Below are 27,984 nucleotides of genomic sequence, written 5' to 3' on the forward strand. Positions count from 1 at the left end.
CTTGGGTCCAAAGAACCATGAGCTGGAGGGGTGAAATCCTTTTCTTTCCTCCTCCCACTTTCCCTCTTTGTCTTTACTTCAGTTACTGCAAACTGACTTAAAAGTACAAAAGTAGTTTGAACTCAGTTAACTCAGAAGGAGGAAAAAGAGATGAAGGGGTGTAATCTTTCCCTTCTTTGTAGACTCAGGCAAAAGCAAACTGCAGCAGCCTCTCTAAGTTATGTATTCTATCTCCTTAATAACTTTTACCACACTTGATTACACTCCGATGCTCTTTGATCATATGTATCCGTTTTCATCTGTGAAATGTTGGAGATTCTGCTGTATTTCTTTAACACATGAGAAAGGGGCCAAATTCATATGCAGACACCCATAATCCTGCCAGTTTTATGAGCAGGAAAAAAAACCCCATTCTTGCTATGACACTCTCTTTTTGACTGCAACTAATGCAGATTTTTTTTTAGGTATCTATTGTTGCCTTGGCAAGCCTGAGTCAGAACAGGCCTAGATTGCTGTCTTCATAAATACTGCAGTATAGATTACTGAATAACTGTTTTTGGGCATCTCATTTATATTGATTTTTACCATTGAGCTCACATATTTTAATAAGTCAAATTAGAGAACTGTGTTTTGGTTAAATAGTATTCCAAGATTAGATAGCTAATTGTATTAGGAAACATGTTTTTTCTCAAACAATATATGTCCTCAGCATTAATTAATGAGAATTTCTGAAGTCATGTATGTAGCAGGCCCCTAATTTCTCCCTAAGAAATAAGTGGCAAAGGGAGGAACCACAGTAGCTTTACTTTCATGACCTAATAGCTTTGCAACATAAATTTCAATAGTATTTCTCACTGAGTTGTTGTCAGGAATGATAGCATTCAAAATTTTATTTTCACAGCAATTCCTGTCAGCTATAGAAAACTGAGGTACAGATTTGCCACATCTGCATCTCTAATAGGATGGTAAATATAGCACCAATTAATCACATCACATGCTTCTTCTGAAGAGGGGTAAAAGAGGAAAGATTTATTTCTTTTAAAAAATGCATAATTTGATGATGTGCATAGTTGGGTTTTGAGAGCAGTGTGGTATAGTAGTTTGAGAGTTGGCCTATGACTCTGGAGACCAGGTCAAATCTTGGTTCAGTCATGCAAACCCACTAGGTGACCTTCGGCAGTCACACTCTCTCAGCCTCAGGCAACCTCCCCCCCCCCCCAAAGAAATTTGCCAAGAAAACCTCATGAAAACCCCTTAGGGTCGCAATAAGTGGGAAATGACTTGAAGGCACTCAGCAGCAACAACATTGATGGACTTGTTTTTCATCTTAAATAGCAACAGCAGAATGGTCAAAATCAGCAGTGGGATTTATCCCTTTCCTCCACAAGCCCATCTCAGTTGAAATTCCCTGCACTGTCCTTATTTATGAATAAGCTCTTTGTAATAGTTAATTAGGCTCTAATAAGGAAAAATGCAATTAGTGAAACAGATATTCTCCTATCCCAATTCCCATTTGGAAACCATATTTCATCTATACTGTGGTTATCCTCCTTCTGACCATTCCTGAAACAAGCTGATTTGCATGATACCAAATTATCAAAGATACTGATAGAGATTTATAAAACAGTCTGCTCAGATAAAGGAAAAGGTTTTCTCAGCAATCTAGATGATGCTAAAAGTCAGTTTCCAAACTGATATGCTTTGAATCTGGAAGTACATTTCAAAAACAGATAATAAGAATGAATAAAAATAGTATTTTACACTTTAAATTTTAAAAAGTTAAATATGTATAACAAAATATGACTAACCATCTCAATTCTATACCATGGCAAATTTGCTTTATTCTAAATCTAAAATCCAAGAGAAATAGGATAAACTACTTTCAGTCACAGGCACTTCTGTCCTTCCTTTAGGAACCTCAAGCTTTCATTTTGTTAAGTTGTCACCTACCTGCTATCTGCTTCTTCTTCACCCCAAGCTTGGTTTTGCTTGATAGCTTGTATATAGCCATTCCCATCACAGAGCATCTGAAAGGCTATACAGGCAGGCAGATGAGCAGATGCTCTACAAGCAGGCTCAGATAATTGAGCTGTGCTGGCTCCAATAAAAACAACCAGACTGCTCCTGTTCATGAGTACAAGTTCTCATATTCTGCCAGTCTTCTTTTCAACCTTCATAAACATTCACAATAAAATCCTGATTTGACTTAGCTAATTTGGTTTTCAAATATATATGCATAGGGGAGTGTAACTCTGAACAATGCTTAACCTGTTGGCAACTATTAGAATTGGTATAGGCAGGACATCTTTCTTATATCTCCTTAAAACCAGTCTTCAGCTGAAATTCTGTTTATTTGTTGTCCTGCTATATTATGCTGTGAACCTTATTCAAAGATCCTGAAGTCCAAGATAACATATTACATGCAAGGAGTGGCCCTTTCACCAAACACAGTGGTGAGTGCTATGTAATTTCTCACAAAGCTGATAACTGTTAAAACAGAGACGTAGCTAGGATTTTAGGAAGGGGGGGGGGGCGGCGGACCCCAAGACCCCCCCCCCCCCTTGGCTACATCCCTGGTTAAAATCAAACAGGGTACCTGTATTCATTCATACCTGATCCCCAATGGGATTTACTCCCAAGTTTGCATGTATGATAAAATTTTAGTTCTTAATTTGTCTGGAATCTAGTTTTGAGCAATACTCTGAGGAAAGGAAATCTTTTCTGTGCCAGTATGTAGGTCCCCTAGGTCAATGATGACGAACCTTTTACAGACCGAGTGCCCAAACTGCAACCTGGACCTCACTTATTTATTACAAAGTGCCACGTCCCTCTAGCTTTCTAGTAAGAAACTCTGGCAAACTCTGTGCTAGGGCGACAGCATGTGTGCCCACAGAGAGGGCTCTGAGTGCCACCTCTGGCACGCGTGCCATAGGTTCGCCATCACTGCCCTAGGTTATATAGAATGCTTTCTGTTTAATACATGAAATATTTTTCTTTTTAGAGAAATCAAAGAAAGAGCTCTTGTCTAACTATGCTTCTCTAAGAACTGAGACTGACTCCAAAACCAAGAAATGCATGGCTTGTAGTTTAAACAAAAGTTTACTAATGGCTTTAAATATACATAAAGGTTATATCCCAGTGGCATTCCCACACCGGGTATCATCCGATGTGGGGAGCAGGACTTCTGGGGGTGAGGCTTCTGGTTGGATTTTGGGGTGCAGCTTCCGGGGAAAGCACACACTCTCTTGCTCTGAGCTGGCCTATCCTTTTCCTAATGAGGTAAAGGATGGGACGGTGCTTGGGAGACAGAGCACATGCGGGAATAGAGCGGCATGCACACATGCATGGACAGAGAGGTGCTCATGCCCATGGAAAGAACCACTCATACACACAGGGAGAGGAGCGCACACCCCAGGGACAGTGCAGCATGCACTGCAGACAGAGTGGGGAGGATGAGGGCCCCCTGACTAGGTGTTGCCCCCCCTTCTGGAGTGTCACCCAGTGTGGGCCTCATCCCCCACACTCCCCCCAATGACACTACTATTATATCCTAATCTAGCTAGTGAATACAGTCGCCCCTCCTTTTTCATGGGGGATCCGTTCTGGACCCCCTTGCAAAAACAGTTTCACCTATATTCAAGTCCCACTGATTTGAATATAGGTGCACAGAGGGAGGACTGTAGTTCAAGTTGAGATTTTTATCCTGAAGAAGAAAGTGTTAAGAGGTGATATGATAGCCCTGTTTAAATATTTGAAGGGATGTCATATTGAGGAGGGAGCAAGCTTGTTTTCTGCTACTCCAGAGACTAGAACACAGAACAATGGATGCAAACTGCAGGATAGATTCCACCTCAATATTAGGAGGAAATTCTGACAGTAAGGGCTGTTTTACAGTGGAACAAACTCCCTCAGAATGTAGTGGAGTCTCCTTCCTTAGAGGTCTTCAAACAGAGGCTAGGGCGCTCTGTCCTAGGGTTAGGAAGGGGCGTGCTAGGGTTAGGAAGGGTTGCCCCTTCCTAACTGGCCCTGTTTCCAACACACGCGGAGCGCGTCCTAAATGGCAGTGCCCATCCACATGGGCGCTGCCATTGTTATGTCGTGGACGCTGTGCGTCCAGATGTGGCGCGGCAGAAGTGACGCCGTGAGTGCGCACCTCGCGGCGCCACTTCCGGGGACCAAAAATTGTGTGGAGAAAACAACTAATCGTTTTCTTTACTTCAAGCTAGATTATTGTTGCATGCTAAGGAATCAGTCATCTGGCCTTAGTCAGGAAGTGCTGGGCCTGTGTTACCTGGTATATCTGGCAATCAGCACAGGCACACCCAAATGTGTCTGTTCAAGATGTACTGTTTTATTGAAGAGATATGTTCCCTTCTGGCACTGAGACTGCCCTTGATCACTTGCAGACTGATGACAGTGATTGTATCACACTGACCCTATTATCCCTTTCATTAGTCTTTGATGTTGTTCAACATAAAGTATGGATTGCATGTTTACAGGATCAGTCATGTAATCAAGTCTTCTGCTCCTGAACTACTACTGCTCACCCTGCAGCCTTTGTCCATTAAATCTGCTATTAGAGGAATGCACGTATTCTACTCTAGTAAGTGTACATTCCACACTTTTGAAAGAAGTATTTAGTGTATAGATCAGCTTGTTTAAACTACAGTTAAAACCTTTGAAAAACATGCATTCTAATTACATCTGTTTGTATGTAACCAAGGTAATAAATACAACACGTTTTATATAATAATATAGTCTTCTAAGAGGAATAAAATGAAAAGTCAAGATGTCAGGAAAAAAGAGAAAGGAGTGTGCATTACTGTTGCTATGAGAAAGTATATAGTACAGCCCTATACCTGTAGGACTGGTATCTGCGATTTCACTTACTCACATCTGAAAAAATATGTTCTCTCTAGGAATTTTATAGGTTCTCCAGTGTGGGACTGTGAGATGCTTCCAGTGGAAGTTGACCATAGAGTAATGCTGGAGGACCTAGAAATGCCTAAAGAAGTATTCCTTCCAGGAATCTCTAAGTCCTCCAGTACAACTCTGTGGTCAACTTCCTCCAGAAGCCATTAGTTTCAATAGTACTGTATTCACTATTACCCGTGATTTCATGTGTCCAGGAACATATCCCCCATAGATACGATATTGTATTGAAGGTTATAATAAAAGAGCCTCAGATCTTTGCTGGAATAGACCAAAGCTTTGCCTAGTTGAGCATTCTGTTGTCACAGTGGGCACACAGATGTCTATGGACATGAGTACAATAGCACTCTCCTGGCTGTGAAGCCAAGCAACTGATATGCAGAGGGATGGTGTCTCTGATTCTGGAAGTAGTATATAAGCTATCAAGAAAATAGTCAATTGATAGCCTCTTTAACACAGAGAGATTACTTTATGCTTATAAATTTGAGATGTTCAGTTTCAAAAATTATATCCTATTGCCTGGTAGCAGCAGCAGCAGGATGAGATATTGTCAGAATGGAGAATAAAATATTTTCTTTTTCATATGGTCTTATCTTTTGCAATAAACAAATACTGAACTTGGTGAATTTTCAGATTAGATTAGATTACTGTGATGTATTGTACATTGCTAATTGCGCTCGAGAACACATCTCAACAGAATCAGCTTCGCTGGTTGTTAGCATACCCCATTGCATTTGCTCATCTTAATTAACTAGCATAACATGCTGCCCTCTAGTGTCGAACATACAATATTACAAGAAAAAACATAAAATCACTTCTTTACTTTGTTATAGTTCACTGCCCTGCACTTCAACATATGGAGACAGTATGAATGATAGGCCTCTTCCATGTCACCCTACCATAAATAGCCCTATTCAGGTCTTGCAGATTCAGGGCTGTGATTCATAATGTCATGTGGTCTTCCATCTTTTCCTACTGCCTTTTACTTTTCCAAGTATTATTGTCTTTTCTAATGAGTCATGTCTTCTCATGATATGTCCAAAGTATGACAGTTTCACTTTAATACCCTGGCTCCTGGGATGAGCCCAGGCTCTTCTCCAGCACATTTCAGATGAGTTGATTTTTTTCTTATTAAACATTGATCAGAACAGAGACTGCAGTCACGAAATAAGAAGACTACGAATGGAAAGGACAGCTATGAAAGAATTACACAAGATCCAAAGTGTAAAGATATGCAACTGCCATTGTATCCCCCTTTACCATGTACATATGTGAGAAGTGGATGGTGAGGAAAATGGATAAGAAAATCAACTCATCTGAAATGTGCTGGAGAAGAATGATGAGGATATCGTGGATGGCCAAATGTCAAACAAATGGATCCTGGAACAAATCAAACCTGAATTCTCCCTGAAAGCTAAGATGAAGATACAGAGGCTGTCATATTTTTTGCCACATCATGAGAAGGCATGATTCATTACAAAAGACAACAATGCTAGGAAAGGCAGAAGAAAGAGAGGAAGATTGCATGTCAGATGGATAGACTCAATCAGGGAAGTCATAGGCCTGAACCTACACAGTCTAAGCAGAGCAGTGAAGAAGAAGGGGGCTTGGAGATATCTCATCCTCGGCATTGCCATGAGTTGGGGCCAACTTGAAAGCACTTAACACCAACAGCTTTCTTCACTGTCCAACTTTCACAACCATATAGAAATGAGAAATACAACGGCATGGCCAGTTCTAATGTTAGTATCCAATTATATATCTTTACACTTCAGGATCTTGTCTAGTTCCTTCATAGCAGCCCTCTCAGGTCCTACACATCTTATGATTTCTTGACTTCATTCTCTATCCTGATTTATTGAACCAAGATATGGAAAATCTTCAACTATTTCATTGTCTTCATCATCTACTGTAAAGTTAATAATCTGTAGTCACTATTCTTGTATTTTTAATGTTCAGCTGTATGTTTTCCTTTGCACTTTATTCCTTCAGTAATCGCTCCAAGTCTTTGCTATTTTCTGCCAGTAGCATTATGTCATCTGCATATCTTAAATTGTTGATGTTGCTTCCTCAGGTTTTAATGTCTCTTCCTTCAAGTCTAATCCTGCTTTATGTATGATATGCCCAGTGTACAAGATAGGGTGATAAAATGCAGCATTGCCTGACCCCCTTGCCAATTGGAAACCATTTTGTTTCTCCATATTCTGCCTGAGATAACCCTCTTGTCCTGAGTACAGGTTACACAGCAGAATAACTGAGACATCACATTTCTTTAAGAGCAATCCATAGTTTTTCACTAGCTAGACAATCAAAGGCTTTGTTATGATCTAGAAAGCACAGGTTGATTTTCTGCTGGAATTCTTTATTAAAATGGTTCTGAGAAACAAAATTTAACAGAACTGCGAGACTAATCTTATAACTGTGTGTCTGCTAGGGAACATGATGTATGGTCCCTCCTGTGGACTTAGGAAAATATACAACAATCCTGTCAAGGAAATAAATAATGTAAAGATAGACTCTGTTGTAAGTAATGATGCATGCACACCGCAGAAACAGAGCACTTTGACACCACTTTGTTATGGCTTCATACTGTGCAATCCTGAGGCCTAACTGAGGGGTGCAAACTGCACCCCAGAGGAGGGATGTACACCCAGTGGAGTTGTACTTCTGGTAGGACTGGCACCCTATTAGTGATTCCCCTGGCACTATTCAAAGTGGTGACCGCTGGGCCAGTACTGGACCCTGAAATATCACCTGCCTATACACTAAGGGGGCGTTCCCACTTGGCAGATAAAACGGATTATATTGGCGCGATTCTGATTCGGATTATGTTCTGGGAATAATTCAATTTTTTTCCATTACCAAAAGGGGCAAATTACTTCAATTCATTTAGACCCTGTTTTCATTCCCATTTATTTTAAATTGCTTTATTTTAAAGCGGATTAACTTGCTCCCCATTCCCATTTGTGTCCACAAGATGTCAATCAAGCGCGTAGGCTTCAGATATCACAACGCATGTTGAGCACTGATAGTCTCAGGCAGCTCTGCACATTTAAGTTTGAGTTACATTTGAGTTTTTCTTCCTTGAGTGGTCAAAACTATAATGAAAAAATCTGTGGACATTTTTTAGAGTGGAATACTGCTCAGAAAGCTGGTAAAATCAGTGGAATATGATGTACATAGAATCTGATAAATCTTTTTTATAGTTGAAGGAATATTTCTAAAAACTGGTCTTGGAGTTAAAGAACATATGAAGCCAGTTCTAATAAATCTTAAATTTGGGCAACATGCAGCCCATAACCTATATGGAGCCCACACTCAGTTTTTCAGCCTCCCCAAAGTCTCCTGCTCTTCTCTACTGCACCTGTGGGAAGAAAACCCATTTTGGTTTCAAAGCCATTATTTTCTTCTTTGCTCTTCTTGATGCAACTTCCTTAAAAGCAAATTCACACTTCTACAAGCCTCTTGCAAGTGCTAATATGCTTGTGAACAAAGCAGGTGAGGAACATGCCCATTGTTTTGAGCAAAAAATGGCAGAGGAAAAATAATGCCTTTTCTAAAATTATTTTTTGTGGTAGTGACATGGGAGGGGGACCATAGGGTACAGCCACAGGAAATTCAGTCTTTCAGGAGAGAGACCTAGTCACCTGAAGTTGCATGCTCTTGCCTTAAATTATCTTGCAGTACCTTTTAATATCCCATTGTCCATAACAGACTTTCCTAATCTGGTGCCATCCAGGTATGTTGGATGTAATCTGCCATAATCCCCAGCAAGCATGATAATAGTCATGTTGGAAGCAGATAATGGGAGTTACAGTGCAACATGTCTGGAGGATATCAAACCGGGGAAGGCTGATCTATATACATTTCTCTCATGGACTAGAGTAAAATGTGTAAGAAGGAAGAACCATGACAAAGAATTCTAAAATTATATACAATGTGAAGAAAGTAGAACCGAGGGCACTTTGTCTTCCTTTCCTATATTAAAACACAAGTTCACCCAGCCAAATCAAATGGCATGAGATTCAGACAGCAGCGGTCTATGGGAGGTGCCTCACCCTAAAATGGTGGGGTGTGACTCCCACTTTGCACTTGGACTATGATCCACTGTTGGGTTTTGGAGGTGCAAAATTTGATTGATAAAATGAATAACCAGTGTTATCGATGAAAAGACTCCAACAGAGAAAGGTCTAAGAAAGAATCAGACAAATTCATAAAGAGCAAGTCTATCAGTGAGTATTAGCCATTACTATTGTGACAATATAGTCTTGGTTCCCAGATCATGGAGAGGGGGACCATTATCTATTTTCTTGCCCTGTTTGCTAGTTTTCAAAGGTATCTTTTGAGATGCTCTATGAACCAAATCCTGAGCTAAAGCACTTCGAATTATACCACTTTAACAGCTATGCCTCTATCCTATTGAATCCTGCAATTTATAGTTACGTGAGCTATGATATTCAGAATTCTCTGTCAAAGACCTTTAGTTCCTCATCAAACTCCAACCTTCGGGATTTCATATGATGCATCCATCACATGTCTCTTTCACAGTACACAACTATAATCTGGAATTTGTAGTATGGTGAAGCATTAGGGCTCTCTGGCAAAAAATTCTAAGTACCCTGCAAACTTACAAATCCTGGGATTCCATAGGATGGACTCTGGCAATTAAGTGGTATCAAACTACCCTAACTGTGCAGTAAGAATGTTATCTAAAGAGGGACATAAAGTAGATCTACAGTAAGATCGCTGAGTAATTAGCAGTTGATAGCAAGGATTTGCAACGCTCAACAATAGCAGCAACAAAATGATTTCTTCACCACCAGAAACTAGTACTGCTGGAATCAAATAATGTGTTGCGTAGCCAGAAGTTGATTTCTGTCTTGAAAGACGGTGGAACTCTATTCAGATTTGGTACTCGAAACACATTGCTAGGCTCAATTTTTTTAATTCTAGTGTAAGTTTTAGAATTAAGTCTTCTAAAAGTAGCACCACTAAAATATTGCACAAAACTGTAAGAGAAATAATTTCAGTTTTATTAAAAATGAATACTTCATAATTCAATTTTACCCCTGAGAAGAGAAGAAAAGGAGCAACTTACCAGATGATTTGCAAAGAAGTTTGATTTTTCTTCTTCTTGGATTACCCAATGTTTTGGGGAACCAATAAAAAAACTGTGCTATCCTTCTAATAGTTTTATTAAAGTCATTTCTTATTGCCATAGTTAAAAGCTGTCTGCTGATCTTGAGGTAACTGAAGAGAAGTACAGAAAGGAAAGAAAACGCCTCAAATATCCACACACTGTAAGATAGCTGTGAATAGAACCTCAGCCAGCATGTCTCAAGACCACCTGTTGGTCCTAAATCCTCTTTTCCCCATTCAGAGATCTAAAGATCTCTATCTTTGTATACAACCACAGTGCTAGATTATCAAGTAATTAAGTTATAGTAAGATTAAGTCAACTGTATCTCTGAAAAAACTGTGTTTTTTAAAACCTTATTCTTTGTAGCATGTTCCACAGGCTATAAGCCAACAATGGAAAGCTGTATAACAGTTTTCCATTCTGAAATCATCTTCTCAAATGAACAGTGTTTTACTAAAATGTTAAGTAATGTATATATTGTATTGTTATTTTAACAGTTACTGATTAAAATGAGGTGCCTCTTTAAAAAAATGTAACAAAAACCCTATCATGCTCATATTTACCTAGTTACTTAATTTTATTAAAAAAATTCTAGACTTTCTTCCAAATATGTATGCTAAAGACTCCTAGCATACAATCTTAAATTACTATTACAAACCAATTACTTTTGCTGTCACATGAATCAAATCACTTAATAACACTACTTTCAGGACCTCAAATTTCATTCTACAAAGTCTACAAAATTTACATTATATACTATTAAATTTGGACAAAAGTGCTTTCAGAGGACTGAATCTACACAACAGTGATTACCAGAAATATTTTTATTATGGTTTCAGACAGTTACATTATTTTCATCCAGATCACATCCTCCATTTGCAATTTATCTCCTTCAGTTATCTAATTTAGTTCACATTTTCTTGGACAAATACAAGACAAAACAGCTCACTGAAGATGTTATGGAACAAAGGCCTTCGCTGCCAGAATTGTAGAATGTTATTTAAAAGTCTGTATAACACAAGGCAGAGTATCACCCATTCTGTAGATAGTCATGTTTCACTCCTACAGACTAAAACATGTAAAATATTTAAACCCCCACTTTCAGATATTTTTAACTTACTTTTTTCCATGCTGAATTGGGATAGCTTATATCCCCTAGGTCAATGAGTCCCTGAAAACAAAGCAAGCATTACACTTGTACCAAATATGTCACAATTCTTTAGCCAGTGTCAGTTTAAGAATAGAAAACAGATATCCAGCTTGAAGAATGCTGTCTAGCACAGTGTAGCACAGGAAACAGAAGGCACATAGGAGTAAAGTGTAAAGTGAGTAAAGAGTAACTAAAAACAAAATAAACATTAGGAGCCTATTACTGAAACCTTTTGGTCAGGACCCATTTGGATATTAAAGCTTGATTTGCAGCCCTCCAGTGTGATCTTTTAGGGTACACAGGGAGGGGTTATATAAAGGGAAAGAGTTGCTGGTTTTGGCAAAATGAGTAGAATCTAGCTGAAACACCCAATGGGATCCTGGCCTTTGCATCTCAACAGATAGACAGGTTATAATGACAATAAACACTTAACTTTATGGTCCATAATTAAACTAGCAAGGGCTCATGGTTCAGTGCTAAATTACATGCTTTCCATACAAAAGGTCCCAGGCTCAACCTTGTCAATTCCAGGTAGGTCTACAAAAGGGACCTGTCTGAAAACCTGGGGCACTGCTGCCAGTCAGTGTGGCCAATACTTAACTAAATAGATCAGTGATGAGACGTGGTTTAAGGCAGCTTCATATGTTTCTAACTATTCAGCCCTGTCAGTTTTAAAATCACAAATAAACAAGTGTACATATTCAGCAAGCCACGGAAAAATATGATTTTCCAGAATTAATAATCAGCTTTCCTCTGAATTCAGACAGTAGTTTCTCAGTCATACTCCAAAGTGCTCATATTGGCATATTTTCAAGGATGTGTTCACTCATATCTGTGTATTCATTGAGATTTTCAGAAAAAGTCCCACTTGTGATCCTTTTACTTTTATCCAAACATATTTTTGCTTAAATCCAATATGATGCTCATGGTAGATTTGGAAGTTCACAACATGTAGATGTTGCCACTATACAATACAGCAAAGCAACCTTTTTATTGCAAGTGATGAAACGGGTACTTTCCTTAAGAACATGTAACTATTATTCTATTAAAACAAAATAACATTTAATATTTTAGTAGCAAGTTTATTTAATAATATTTAATAATCTGAGAAAAATAATAGAAGCAGTACAAACAGAGCTCTCTATTCACATTACATCTTTACTTATATAATCACAGAATTTCCAGCTCTGCAGAGTGAATATAAATAATGAGAGATTCTTATATTTTTTCCCCAAGTAAACCTTTCCTTTGTTGTCTAGAAACATTCTCAACAATTTGCTACTCTTTTTACATTCCGAAATTAGACAACATGAGGACACTCTGCAGAAACGGATCCTTTAAACACCCATCTCGCAAAACTCTGCTTTCACACTAAAGTCACACTGTCTCATTCATTCATTATTCTGCTCATAACATTCACTCCACTACATTTTTTGTTGTTGTTGTTTTGTTTCTTTTGTTGGAAGGCTTCCTTTTTACTATGTTGGTTCTTCCATTTTATGGCTCCTACTGGTATTTTTAGGATTACATATAGTGATGTCTACTTGCATTAAATTTGTTACTATATATCAGTCAATTGTTGACAACTGAGTTTTGATGAATCTGTATTTGGGATGCAACCTTCTCCCGGCTCTTTTTGGATGGCAGTGCCATAACTTCTCTTGTTAGTCCATGAAACAGTTATGTAAAGATCCCTAAGTAATGCCAGTGTCACTCATGTGGTATATTATGGACCACAGATCAACCCAAATTTTATTCAGTTCATAACAGTTGTCATAAAACAGTTGTCATAAAATGCAGCAGTATAGGAAAAGGTTTTCATGACAACTTGTCCAATGCATGAACTTTCTTAACTACAGATACAGTTTCAGATCCTAAAACCATTAATTCAATAGATGGGCTCAGTTCATTCAGACAGAAACATTGCTTTTAGGAAACTGCATGAGGTTCAGAAAATGAGATTATCAGCCCTAGGCATGCTTAGACATATACCTACTCATCAGAACTGAATGCTCTTAAGTATTTCCTATTACTGTAGTAGCATATGACTAAGCAGGCCCAGGGCTCACAATCTCATTTTCTGATCATACAGTTTTCTAAAAGCAATGTTATTATCTGCATTTATATTAATATGTTTCCCTATTCATATTTCCTGTGGACCACACAGGTGATTATTTTAAAAGATTTTTAGGCTTCCATTAGGGTAACATATATAATTAGGATAATACAACATCAGCTGCATAAACATTTAAACAAAAAGAGTAAATATAAGTACAAACACAATTTAGGAAAATAGAGATAACCACCTGCACCACCATACAACTGATATGAGTAACATGCTCCCTACTTAATGGAATTTTACATGTTCCAGTGGCTTTGTTTCAGCTTGATACATATTTATAATTCATGTGAAACATTTTTCATTTTTGTTCATTTGTCAATTCATCCTCCAAAAGTATGAGTTAAGAACGCCAATAATTTCTGGCACAGAGAAAATTAAGAACAGATATGCAACCTGAGACTAAAGCTTGGGTACTTAAAAATGAATGACTTCTCCTGAAATTTAATCCATAGTTTGACTGAACAACAAACAGAGCAGCTCAGATATACATCCTCTCACCAGAAAGTAGTTCATGTGGTCATCCTGATTTCCAGATAAAAAAGAAATCTGCATTAATTTCTCATACAGACAGACAGATGTTGCCAAGAAATAGGCCTATTTGAATAATACACACACTGGCTCAGGTCTCTGAAAGCAATTGTCTCTGCAGTTTACCCACATTTTATTTTTAACGTAACTAAGGCTTCTGGAAAAACTGAATCACTAGATATGCTAATAGGAAGAAGAGTATGATTGCTAAAATATTTTTAATTCATCAACATGTAAATGAATGCAATTCAGAACTTTAAATAGCTATTATTTGCAGAGTAAGGGCCAGCATGGTGTAATAGTTTGGGAGTTCAACTAGGACACAGGGAGACCAGGGTTCAAATCCTGGCTCAGCCACAGAAATCCACTGGGTGACTTTGGGCAAGTCACACTCTTTCAGCCTCAGAGGATGGTAATGGCAAACCCCCTCTGTCTGAAGAAACATACCAAGAAAACCCTGTGATAGGTTTGCCTTAGAGCAGGGGTAGGCAACCTTTTTGAGCCGGGGGCCGGGTTGCTGTCCCTCAGACAACTGGGGGGGGGGGGGGAATAAATAATTAAATAATTTTTTAGAAAAAAATTAAATAAATAAATAAACCGGAACAAATGTAGGACGTCATTTTCAAATGGTGGACACTTTTTTTTAAAAAGTGGAGGACACGTGAAAAAATTTGCTGATTTTTTAAAAAATGTTAATATAAATGCATGTTTCTGAGGCTTCTATAAACAATTGCCCTGCACACGAGAGGCCAAAGGCCCCGGCGGCAATCACAGCAGGACCAGGCTGGAGCCAAGGCCTCGCTGGGCCGCATCCGGCCCACGGGCCGCAGGTTGCCTACCCCTGCCTTAGAGTCACCATAAGTCAGAAACTACTTGAAAGCATGCAACAACAATACCCCATAGCTTGCTCTCCTTGTAGCTTAGGCGTGGTAAGGGGCGGCGCCAAAAAGGTTGGCCTGCCAGCGCCTATTTTTCTGCCGGAAGGAAGCCTCAGCTACCAAATGGTGTGGCTTCCCGCCGGCAGAAAAAGAACCCGCAAAAAGTGGGTTCTTTTTACACCATGGCGGTGGCATAACAAGTGCACTACTGGCGCACTCATTATGTAAGTGCCGCACGGCGCCATGCATGTAAACAGGGCTGCGCCATTGTAACGCCCTCATCACGTGCGAGGGTTGCGGTGCGTGTGGGCGCTCTTCCCCCAGGCAACCCTCGCACATGACGAGGGTGCTGCAAAGGGAAGCCATTGAAATCCTCAAATACCTGGGCAATTTCAACAGGAAAGACGAATTAAAGTAAACAAGGTTTGGCTACCAGTCCTGAAAGATAGCAAGATAAAGACTCAACAAATGCAAATGAGAAATCTCCCAGGGTCAGGGGTTTCCCAGCAGACAATGAGCACTAATCAAGCAGACACTAATCCTCTTTTGCAGACCCTCCCACCCTGAGGCCAGCCATTAGCAACAGAACAATACACATGCAAATCACTCCTGCCTTTCCAGGTCACACAATATATATAGCCAAGTCTTTTCCAGGCAAACGTTCTCTGAAGATGCCAGCCACAGATGCTGGCGAAACGTCAGGAAGAAACTCTGTTAGAACATGGCCACATAGTCCGAAAAACCCACAAAAAACTATGTTCCAAATTTTAATTGTAAGCAAATGAATCATCCCCTATGAGATTCATTACATGGCTTGCAAGTTCCACTTCTGTCATTTATCTTATTAATCTAGTATGTTTAAAATGTTCTGTTTGGGTTGACTGAAATGAGTACTGTATGTGTCATTTAAAAAACCAGTTGTAAGACCAGAAAGGTGAAGTTAAAACCAGTTCCAAGGCCACAGAAGGTTACCAGCAGGTTGTACTTTGGCTCTCCTCCATGAAAATTGTTTCACAGATCACTAACTTTGTCTCTTTTGGTTTTTGAAAAACAAGAGAAATATGAAGTGTTTTCTTGCAATTATATATAAACATAAAGGTTGGACATGTGAAATAGTTTCCTCTATTGGTCACATTCCATTATAACTTTAAAACTGCTTTGTGCTTAAATTCAGAAACCCTTTCTACCTTGTTTTTATCAAAAGCAGTTATTTCAACAACGCAGCAGTAATTGTAGGCATATCCACAAGTTTTCAAGTTGTTGGGCCTTCAAGTCCTTTCCAACTTAGGGTTGCCTTAGGGTCACCGTGTTATAGGGTTTTCTTGTCAAAATTTGTTCATAATGGTTTTGCCAGTGCTTTCCTCTGAGGCTGAGAGAGTGTGACTTGTCCAAGGTCACCAAGTGGGTTTCCCTGCCCAAATGGGGATTTGAACTCTGATTTCCAGAGTTGTATCCCAGTACTGACACCACTACACCATGCTGGCTCTTTTTACTTGTACTTCATTACTAATAATTATCCTGTTCCTCCTAATAGTACTTTATCTTATCTTACCTCATGTTCTTAAACTCAAATACGTATATCAAGATGTGTTGCTTATTTTTGTAACCTTACCAAACTTTCAACCCAAATCATATTAGGAAGATAAAATGTTTACACCATATTTCAAACTTACATTTTCTCTCTCCCTTGTAATGAGCAACCAGTTTTCATGCAAAGTGAGTATTAGAACAACAATTTTCAACTTTTAACATCATACACCACCCAGTTAAACAAACCAGGCAGGTGATTAGTCACAAACTACCAGATCAAAAACAATATCCATTGTATTCTTGGGGACTCTGATGTTTCAGATTAAAGGAAAAACATTGAGCTAAATTATGTGAAGCACTCTGTACCCTAGAAAAACACAATTGTTCCCTTAAATAGTGAACTCATCTGGTTGAAGGAGAAAAAGAATGTCACTCTAAAGATAAGTATGGTTTCCACATACTCAGGTGTTTGAGTACTTATCAGTTTAAAAGCAAGATGAGGCCACATAAAATTAAAGTAGTGGTCTCTACAGTGACTCTGGATTACTTAAACATCTACAATAATATATACTACTGTGAGAGAGACACCAAACCCCAAAGAGCTAGGTACCCAAAAATTTGAGTCTACAGAGATAAGAAATATAGACAAAAAGCAAAGATAGTTGTGACTAAGACTATTCTTGAGAGATGAAACTTAAAGTTCAGAATAAAATCTGAAGACAGGAATACTTTTCTTTCCTACTACTATTCATAAGGGGAATGTGGAAAAACACTCTGCTTTTCAAATAAAACCTAAAATCCTGCATTTTTTCAGTCCTAAAATCCAAAAATTCTCTACTGTTTTTACTGATAGTCCTAGAGACATTTATATGGACAGTCTTGGGGAAAAAGTAAAGACTCTAAAACGGTAATTAACAAATGTTGGTGGACTGTAACTCCCATCATCCCAACTATTGGCTATTTTGGATGGAGTCAAAGAGAGTTAGAGTCCAATTCCCTCTGAAAGGGCAAACATTCCCTAGCTCTCCTCTAAAGAAACCAGAAATTTGGTATCCAGTGTGACTCTATCAATTAAGTTTGTGGGTGAGAGCAATTGAAACACTTTCGAGTAACATGTGAGGTTACTCACATTGTTGTATTGTAACTCTCATCAGCCCTAGCCAATATTGCTAATGATGATAGGCGTTGAAGACAAGTAACTTCTGCAACTCTACATGTTGCCCGCCCTGGTCAGCAGCACATCTCTTGCCCCCCACTTTACAACAACAAGCAGTCAAGGAGGCTATAAGTTTACACCTACAGTACTTATATGGGAGGAAGGCCAATTGAACATGGATAGGCTTATGCTGCATAAAAGGCAACATCTGAAAGCCCTAATAGCACATGTTTTGGGGAGGGAGAGGAAAGTGTGTATGTAGGAAAAAGCAGGAGAATCAGGAAATCTTGGTAAATTAAGTATGACTTTCAACTGACTGATTAATATAGTTATTAAATTTGCCTACAGGTTAAAAACCACCATTTTGAAGCAAGAACCACGCTTTGTTTTTAGAACATACACACAAAATATTGTTTCAGGATGAGAGACATTACGTCTTTTTAGAAGAAAAAGTGGGGAGGGAATACCAGAAATTATACTCACCAGTTGCAGGGTTGTTGTTGTTGTTTTTTTTAAATAAGCACACTTTAATTTAAAACATCTGCTTCTAATTAATTTGGAGAGGGCACCTTTTTAGTGACATACATGGCTCCCAAACAAGAGGAAAATGTATATAGAATAAATAGTAGATAAATATAAAGCAAGAACCACAAAGGTAACTTTGCCTGTCTAAACTCTGAAAGCAGTGTCAATCCACCTCTAAGTATTTCTTACCTAAGAATGAAATTCATGGAGTCACCATTCCAAAATCTTAAGTACCCCAGATGTTTTGGACTTCATTTCACACCCAAGTTGGACAACCATCACAAATTCAGTCCCAAACATCTGGAGGACCTAAGTTTAGGGTAACCAGAGGTCCTCCTTTTCCAGGACACATCCTGGAGGAATGTCAAAATGTCCTCCAGTTTGGGAAGGACTTAAGAAGTATGCATTTATATTTATATGAGTGTTTTTAGCTTTTATTTGGTCATATCTGTTTCCAACTCTTATAGAGTTTAGGCAGGCAAAGTTACTAAGGGAACACAAACACAGCAAATATAGGAGTTCCAACACTTTTAAAAAATTAAAAATTGAAATTTTAATTTTTTTTATTCTTTTAAGATTTTCTTTGAAAACATCACATTTTAACCCCATCTTCACTATGTCTATGTAAATACATTTAGCTTGTGCGTACGGTATTGTGATTTGAAGGTATAAATTTTGACTTTGCTAGATGTTTATGTCACAGCTATTAGCATGACATTAAATGGTCTATGGCAATTACGATGTATGAGTAATGTTAGTGCAAAAAGGCATCACTCAGGATCCTGTGTGGTGTGGAATGGGAGGTCAATGGGTGTCTGTGTGTGAGACACCTTGGAGTTACTTAGATCCCCAGGTGACACCAACCCTTGAGGAGTGTCAAGGAAAGTGGGGAAGAAGGCGTGGGCACCGAGGAAGGGATGGAGATAGACCCCCAGGGAGGGAGGGAGGGAGGGAGGAGAAAGGAAGGAAGGCAGGCAGGCAGGAAGGAAGGAAGGAAGGATGGAAGGAAGAAAAAGGAGGGAGGGAGGGAGACGAAAGAAAGAAAGAAAAGGAAGGAAGGAAGGAAGGAAGGAAGGAAAGGAGGAGGGAGGGAGGGGAAAGAAAGAGGAAAGAAAAAGGAAGGAAGGAAGGAAGGGAGGGGAAAGAAAGAAAGAGAAAAGAAAGAAAAGGAAGGAAGGAAAAGGACGGAGGGAAGGGAAAGAAAGAAAGATGAAAGAAAGAAAAGGAAGGAAGAAGAAAAAAAGAAGGAAGGGAAGGAAAGGAGGGAAGGGAGGGAAGTAGGAAAAAAAGAAGGAAAGAAGGGAGTAAAGGAGGGCTGCTGGTGGTGATGGGGACGCCAGCCAGGCATTCCCCGGGCGGTCCTCTCCTCTCACCCTGGCATCGCCGTCCGTCGGAGCAGATGAAGCGGCAGCAGAGGTCGCACCAGGTCCTGCCCTCCTGCTCCTGGGCGGGGGGCCTGAAGCGGTGGGGCCGCCTCTTCCCCTTCTCTTCCTCCTCCTGGGGCTGGGGCTGGAAGATGGTCCTGACATGGCGGGGCCGGGGCAGCCCTTGGCGACGGCGCCCGAGCGCGGGACAACGAGGCTGAGGAGGCGGCGCGGCGCCCTCCTGATCCTCTGGCTCAGGAGGAGGAGGAGGAGGCGGGAAGACGAGGCCCTTGGCCCGAGGCACCCTCCGCGGCCTCTTCTCCCGGGGGAGAAGAAGAGGAAGGAGGGGCGCCTTCAGAGGGAGCGCTTCGGCCATGGCGGCGCTGCCCAGAGCCACCTCAGGGACCACTTCGCCCTCCTTCTTGGCCCGAAGGCGCCACTTTACCTCAGGGCCACTTGGGCGGCAGTTGCCAAGGAGGGCGGGACACCTTGGTGTCGTTGTTGTTGTTGTGCGCCTTAAAGTTGCCTCATGGGGTTTTCTTGGCAAGCTTCTTCAAAGGGGATTTGCCATTGCTTTCCCCTGAGGCTGAGAGAGTGTGACTTGCACAAGGTCTCGCAGTGGGTTTCATGTGGGGAATCTGACCCTGGTCCCCAGAGTCATAGTCCAGCAAACCACATTGGCTTTCATTGGTCATCAAGCACAACATCCACAGTCCAGAAAACAGTGATACCTTTGTCGCCGTCGTGTGCCTTCAAGCCGTTACCAACTTATGGCGATCCAACATGACAGGTTCATGGGTTTTCTGGGCAAGACTGGCCCAGAAGAGGTTTGCCATTGCCTCCCCTTGAGGCTGAGAGAGTGTGACTTGCCCAAGATCACCCAATGGGCTTCATAGCCGAGCGGGGATTTGGACCCTGGTCCTTAAGAGTCCTAGTCTGACACTCAAAACACTATGCCACACTGGGCCCAGCATTGCACAAACCAAAACTCTAAACACTGCCACACAGTAGAGCACAAGCTGTGTGAAAATGAAGCTATCACATCCAGGGTGGTATATACTGTAAAGTGCACCCCTCTCCAGCTTTTATTGGATGGCAACTTCCCTGATCACTTAGGTTGTCTATGCTGTCTAACTGGAATTGCAATACAACTTCTGGAGGGCCTCATGCTCCCCAGCTAAACATACACAGATTAGTAGCTACAATACAATTCCATCCTCAGAAAACCAAGTAGGAAAAGTGAGGGCAAGCTCAAATTATGTGATGGCCACAGAACCATAGAGCCGGTCTTTCACAATGGTTTAAGTGTGGCACCAGGATTCAGCGAATTGGGATTTAAAATGACTCCCTATTCAGCCATGGACAAGTCACACACTCTCAGCCTCAGATGAAGGCAAAGGCAAATCCTCTCTGAACAAAAACAATTGCCAAGATAAGCATAATAGTTTAGCTTTTAGGTCACCAGCCTGAATTCATACAATGACAGAGCCCAAATAATCTCTGCTCCATTTGTTTTGTTTTGTTAAGGAAGCACTGTGCATGTGGGCACACCTTCAGGTCACTTGTCCTCTGTTGACTCCGTGAATTTTTTATAGGGTTTACTTAGGCAAGGTGCACTCAGAGGTGGTTTTGCCAGTTCCTTCCTCTGAAACATAGCCTACAGCACCTGGTGTTTTTTGGCAGTCTCCCATCCAAGTAATAGCCAGAGATGAACCTGCTTATTTTCCACAATCACACAAGACCTGGTGCCTTTAGGGTATTTAGGGCCTTTAAAGAAGGCTACAGGGTTTAATTTGTGTGTAATAGGGAAAGGAGATGCTACCTTTCCCATTATAATTCAAATGCTGCAGAGCAACAACATTGTAGAATGATGCATTTTTTACAGTGTGTTATTGTTAGTCACTGGGGTTTGGATCCAGGCTCCCCCCCAAATAACAAAATCCATGGATGCTCATCCCATTAATTATAATGGCATAGCAAAATGGTGTCCCCTCTATAAAAAGGCAAAATCAAGATTTGCTGTTTGGAATTTAAAATATTTTCAAGCTATGGATGCTTGAATTCATGGACAAAAAATCCGTGGCTAAGGAGGGCCAACTACTACATTTAGTTTGTGCAGCATTCAATATTGCTTTCCTATTCAATGTGAGAATGAAAAATGAAAGTATTCAACTGCTTTAACTATCATGATGACAGTATGTAGAGAGGTCTTGTAGCACCTTTCAGATTAACTGAAGGAAAGAAAGTTGGCAGCATGAGCTTCTGTTGGTTATCACCTTTAAAGCCCTACATGGCTTGGGCCCAACCTATCTAAGGGATCGCCTGCTTCCATACAATCTGCCCCATACCCTCAGGTCCTCTGGGAGGAACTTACTACAGCCCTTAAAAGAGGGCGGTGCCCTCCCAGAGGACATTTTCTGCAGCCGCAGAAATTGACTGCAAGAGCTTTTAATAGTGTGCTGCTGTTCTGCTTTTGTCTTTTAATAGATTTGTTCTAAATAGTTTTAAATGTATAGAAAATCTAAATGCATTTTAATTAGTTCCATTTGTTTTTACTTCCTTGCAAATACTTTTAACTGTATATGTTGTAATTTTTGCAAGCTACACTGAGACCCAGTATTGTGGGAAAAGGCAGGATATAAATGCATAAATAACAAGAACATAGTTATGGTGGGAAAGTTGCCACTATGGCTGAATGTCAGACCTTGACAGCACAAGCCTATACATATTTATTCAGAAACCAGTTCCACTCTGTTAAATGAAGCATACAAACAGCAGTGGGATTACCTTCTACATCCTAAAAGGGAGGGCAGACTAAACTGTATCACAAACTTTTAAATTTGTTTAATATTAATCCTGTCTTTCCCGGGGGGTGGGAGGCCCAAAGCATTCAAGATGTTCTAAACACAAAGCCACATATTCCATGAATGCATTAAAATACAAATACTTAGGAGCATGGCAACATTCTTCTACATCCAATTCAGTGAGATCAGTGAACATAAATACATTATTAAAAAGTGACAGGAGTTACTGCAAGGAGTGTTCAACAGCAAACTAAAGACACTTTAGTGAAGGAAGTGTGATTTCTAACAGCATGAACTGCTGAACAAAAAGTTGACCAGTCAACAATCTCTAGATTGCATGAAGTGTCTACAGAATTTGCTACTGCAATGCAGCACTTATTTTTGCAAACTATTTCCATCCCCCATTCTTTAGATATCTGAACGCTAAACTACCTTTATATTAAGGAGGTGTGCTTCATAGAAATTTAAAAACTCAACTCATACACTAAGTAGTATATAAGTAATATATTTGGGCGAAGAAATAATTCATGCTTTTGCATAGTAAGTGGATAATCTTGGTTAAACACACTACCCATTTTAAAAGTACAATTCTACCACTATCTTCTTGACCAGGCAATTCAGGCTACCTGATGTCGGGCATTGGCAATCTTTTTCCCCCGCTGTGGCACTTGCACAACATTTGTCCTCATTGATTCCAACTGTTTTTCTCTTAAGGAGAAACTTGCCATGGACCATCATTTCTGAGCAGCACTGTTCAGCAGCATATCTAGTCTTGAACTATAATGATGTATATGGTTTACAAAGCAACACCAGTTCATCCTATGATTCTGTGACCCTTTTTTTCTGCGTGAAGGAGTTAGAAATGTGAAAAGAGATTTCTTTTTGACCATGCTGACTGATCTGGGGTACACTAAAATAATTTTAACAAGTAGTCATGTCTTATTAATTCACTAAAAACAGTAGCTTCCCCTCAATCAATGTTAAAATACAACATGTGAAACACCACATAAGAAGAAACCTTTTATCAATTACAATATCAAGTATGTTATTTCACTACTCACTGAGACTGATTCAGTAGCAAGAAAATAAAATCCATTCCCCCTCAATAATACTATTATTAAACAAAAGCAATTATGTAAAATAATGATTCTGTAAAATAAAGAGTACAAAATGATTCCATAAAATAAGTGCATTACAGAAATATAATCTCAACATTTCTAAGTAGGCATTTTATATACAGTAAGGCAGCATGATTTCACATGAAATTACTACCTACAGCTTGATCCTTCCAAGGCAGAATCTGTCCTCCCTTGTGCCCACATACCCCTGCTTTCAAGTTCCATTTATTAATGAGATTTAAGCAGCATTGAGCAGGATTGCAGCCTTCCCCATCACAGATTGCCTGTGCTCTTCCTAATGGGTTGAATTTTCAAAACAAACAGTAGCAAAACAAAGAAAGTGCATTTCAGTTCTCTCAGTTCAATTAAAAATCAAAAAGCAGAAATGTTATTATTGCCCCCAAAGTATTACTGAGATTAAAGGATGGATTTTTTTTTACATACCAAAAGGGAGGAGACAGAGGTGTAAATCTGATGAACTATGTAACCTTCACTGAAAGGAAATGGGACATAAATGCCTCACCTGCCCTAAATTCTTCAAATAAACCAGTTGTTCTCTCCCTGCACTGATTCTCAGTAAACCTGCTTAGAACTTCAGCCTTACTTCACTAGCATTCAGAATAAGTGCAACTGTCGCCAATCAGCTTGTTTTACTCCATAGTTATTATGTATGAAGCTTTGGGAATACATACAATGGGCTTGATCCCAATGTGGTACAGAAGACTCACTGAAATCAGTGAGTCTAGCTGAAGTATCATTAAATCTGGATCCATTCCTAAATGTCTAACAATTATGTAATTACATCTATGTAATTTCTATATTGATGATATATTTTTTTTAACATGGAATATCTTTAAATTGCTTCAGCTAAAATGAAACAGTTTTCTATCACTTTATTTGAATGGAATGGAAATCAATATATGCAATGGTTTGTACCAACCTTATTGTTTATCATTAATATGCAAGTCTCAATAAAAGTTAAGGGTACTGGGGGGGGGGGGGGACAAGAACAATCCAGCATGAATTAACAAGATTTTCTGAATTTGAAATGCACTGCATACTACTAAAGAAAATACTTAAAACTGTTATAACTTTGTCCTTCATCTGTAATCTAGCAAATGGCTGAATTTATATGTACTGCTAAATCCATGAGAAAATTAGTTTTGGTAAAACAGGCAGAACCAAAATGAACATGATTAAAAATTCGGTAATTATTTTCTTCACACTCTGAGTCAAGAGATACCTTTAAGAACTTGCAGAAAGCAAGTATCTCTTTTAGGCATATGAGCAAGAGAAATCTGTTCACAATTAAAGGAAGCAGGGACGATTCTAAGTTATTGTGAGATATTCAGCATTCAGGTGGTTTAAGAGGAAGCTTAATTGCCCTTTTAAAAGCAGCAAAGTTCAAGATCACAATTTCTCAGGCAATGTTCACAAGAAAACAAAGATAGCATTTGAAGTAAATGCGTTGTAGCAGTGTATTCACCACAATGTGCAGCCATAGTTGTTTTTACATGGACAGTTCTGATGTTGCTTAAATGTTAAGAACACTTTTACATTACCAAAAGAGAGAGATCTGTTGTATTTACAGTATATACATATTTACACACTTCTTTTAAACACTGAAAGACTATTCAAGTACAGAATATTCTTTATGTTTATGAATGTCCTTTTCTGTGCAAAGTCAACAATCTCCATCCTGGCAACGCACAACTAGATGCAATCAACATTCCGTGGCCCACCGTCCATAGTCAATGCACCAAATCTAAATGAAAAACAGTTCAGTTAGGTCAGAGCATTTAACAGTAGTTTAGTGTTAAAAGTGAAATATGTAGTGTCGATACTCCATCGTAATGGTGATTCTGTACCATCCCTTATGATTAGGGAGCTGCACTTGTCCCCAAGGAGACCTTGGAAGGCAGCAGCCCTCAACACAACCTATTTTTTGCTCTCAATTCCCCTTGAGGCTATGAGAACATTTTCACTATGTTTTCAGCCTCATCACAACTGTTTTAAGCCTAGGAGACCCTCCTTGTTTTTTTTAACTACAGGAAACAATTTCCCATGTCACTTCTTGTTCCAAAAAAGGGCTCTCTAGAGCAGTGGTCAACCTTAAGGGCACTCCTTTGTCTTGCTTGCATACCTTGACTAAAGACCCTCCTCTCATCCCCCTTTTTTGCTCACTGTCTCCCTGCTGCCCCTCTTTTCCCCCACAGCCCCCTTGGATCTTTCCATACCACCCACTTTGGGAATCACTGCTCTAGAGCTTAAAATGGTCCAGCGAGACACCTCTGTCACACAAAAATGTGGCAAAATTGTCACCCACATGCCTCAAAACAGCATTTGGGGCAAAAAAAATTCCCATCCCCCAAGTTATTTGATGCCTGGGGCCACAAAAAGACCTCCAGGGGTTGAATGCTCCCCTAATGTACACATTTCATCTCTTCCAGTACAGCAACTTCAGTAGAAAAATACAGCCACCCCTCCACATTTGTGGCTTTGACTTTTGCAGGTTTAATTATTTGCGGATTTGATTAATATGTTCTCTCTAGGAATCTCTAGGTCATCATGTGCAACTCTGCCAGATGTTGACACAGAGTTGTCCTGGATGACCTAGAGATTCCTAGAGAAAACACTTCTCTAGGAATCTGTAGGTTGTCCAGCATAATTCTATGGTCATCTTCTGGCAGATGTTGATCATAGAGTTGCACTGGAGTACCTAGAAATTCTTAAAGAGGAAAAATATGGTGGCAATTTATTTGTGTTTCCCCCCGCTTCCACTGGGTCCTCTGTTCCTAACCCCAGTGAATGTGGAGGGCCCACTGTATAACTCAGGCTTATGCAAAGAGACATTAGCTTGGAGCTAAAGAGCCTCAATACAAGAAAGCTCATGCATGTACTTCAGCTAAAATCTTACTTCAGCTATAGTTTCCCTCTTTGCACATCATTGCAGAGTGTCCCTTAATCCTTAGACGTAGATTTTTTGCAGGTTCAGTGGGTGAGGATGGTTAGGACAGTGCCATCTTGCTTGAAATCCTTGTGCCTCAGCAGTGTACGACTGTACCCAGAAATGTGCTGTTAAACATTTGGTCATATATGAGAAAATGACCCCTCAGCAGTGCACCCCTTAGAGTGCTGCACGTGTCCCTCAGACCACTGCCTATGCACAAAAACTTCCCAAAAGATATGCACAGCCACTTACTTGCTCACTGAAGCCTTTTAATAGGCTGAGTATCAAATAATGTTTATCAAAATTGAAACTGTAATGCATGCACTGGTAACCTCGCGACTCGATTTCTGCAATGCACTCTACATATAGCTACCCTTGTACCTGGTCCGGAAACTACAGTTAGTACAAAACATGGCAGGCAGGCTGACCACTGGTAAAACTAGAAGTGATCATATTACACCTATTCTGAAATCTCTTCACTTGCTGCCTATTGGTTTCCGCACGCAATACAAGGTGTTGGTGATTACGTGGAGTCGAAGGCTTTCATGGTGGTGATTGGTGATTACCTTTAAAGTCCTACATGGCTTGGGTCCAACCTATATAAGGGATCGCCTACTTCCTTACAATCCGCTCTGTACCCTCAGGTCCTCTGGGAAGAATTTATTGCAACCCATAAAAACCAGACTAATGTTAACCTCCCAGAGGATGTTCTCCGCTGCCACTCCCAGACCATGGAACACCTTGCTGGAAAAGATCCATCAAATAACCAGCCTAGACAGCTTCAAAAAAGCTGTCAAGATGGATCTCTTCCGGCAGGCCTTCCCAGAAAAGTTCAATCTAATTTCTGTACTCTCCCTACTTTATGTAACCACTGCCTCTACTAGAAAATTGCTGTCATTTTAACAGGTTGAATTTTTAAACTGTATTGTATTTAATCCTGTTTTAGAGTGTGTGTGTGTGTGTGTGTCAATTTATTTATTGAGAGTATTTATTTATTTAAAATGACCAAATACCTTTCTAAAAGATGGTTGTTTTCAGCTAACTCTTTAACAACCCCCTCCATTTCTTCCTTTAGTTTCTTCATGCTGCAAGTAAAAAGAAAAAAATGCATGACTTCATGCTAAATTTGGAAAAAAAATATAAATATAATTCTCATGCAGATTATTTAACTTAGTGAAAGCTGATTTCTAAAAGAATCCCAAGCAAGAGAGTAACACCTTAATAATTATTCAAAGTAATTGAATATAGTAACTTTCAGTTACAAGCACTGTTATCAATGACACAACCCCATATGAATAGTTGACATGAGGTTAAGAAATACCGATGTAATATATACTGATGTCTCCTAGAACCACAGACGTTCAACCTATCTTTATTCAACTGAATTGCGAGGTTCAAAGAGCTTCATATTGCCATTCAGGTTACACATACCCTGGGGGTGCAGCAGTTAAATGCCAGTACTGCATTGTACTACCAGTACAAGGTTGTGAGTTCAATCCCAGGCAGGGCTCCAGGGTCCACTCAGCCTGCCACCATTTCTTAGGTCAGTAAAATAAATACCCAGCTTTTGGGGGGCAACTGGCTTAGGGAGTGCTAGTTCACTGACAAGAAGTATAGAAATGTACTTGTTATTGCAGGTATTTAGAGACCCTAATATGCAAAGTGGCAAATGCAAATAGGCTAGCTATTGCATTCCTCTGCAGATTAGGAACAATTTGACCGGTCTTCATTTCTGGCTGAGATTAATTAGCTTCTCTACCTATAAGAGCATGACACCAAAGTCAGTC

At 39.8% G+C, this 27,984-nt stretch overlaps 2 protein-coding genes across 5 annotated transcripts in view; both read right to left on the reverse strand.

Moving 5' to 3' along the window:
• RASSF3 (Ras association domain family member 3) overlaps positions 1-19,716 on the reverse strand; it is an 80,775-nt gene extending 61,059 nt beyond the window's left edge. Inside the window, exon 1 of one of the 3 annotated variants that reach the window (XM_042468445.1) lies at positions 19,335-19,716. In XM_042468445.1, coding sequence (XP_042324379.1) covers positions 19,335-19,701 — 367 coding nt within the window. In that variant the 5' untranslated portion in view covers positions 19,702-19,716. Of the gene's footprint in view, positions 1-1,950; positions 2,029-10,030; positions 10,170-19,334 lie in introns of those variants that run through there. The other 2 variants (XM_042468446.1, XM_042468447.1) reach the window with 2 other exon arrangements.
• A 3,420-nt stretch (positions 19,717-23,136) lies between these two features.
• TBK1 (TANK binding kinase 1) overlaps positions 23,137-27,984 on the reverse strand; it is a 39,967-nt gene continuing 35,119 nt past the window's right edge. For both annotated transcript variants that reach the window (XM_042468479.1, XM_042468478.1), the window contains exons 20-21: positions 27,211-27,282; positions 23,137-25,012 (exon numbers count right to left, since the gene is read on the reverse strand). In XM_042468479.1, the coding sequence (XP_042324413.1) occupies positions 24,961-25,012; positions 27,211-27,282 (124 nt within the window). In that variant the 3' untranslated portion in view covers positions 23,137-24,960. The remainder of the gene's footprint in view (positions 25,013-27,210; positions 27,283-27,984) is intronic.

The sequence above is a fragment of the Sceloporus undulatus genome, chromosome 5 (assembly GCF_019175285.1).
Source record: "Sceloporus undulatus isolate JIND9_A2432 ecotype Alabama chromosome 5, SceUnd_v1.1, whole genome shotgun sequence".
NCBI classification, from domain to species: Eukaryota; Metazoa; Chordata; class Lepidosauria; order Squamata; family Phrynosomatidae; genus Sceloporus; species Sceloporus undulatus.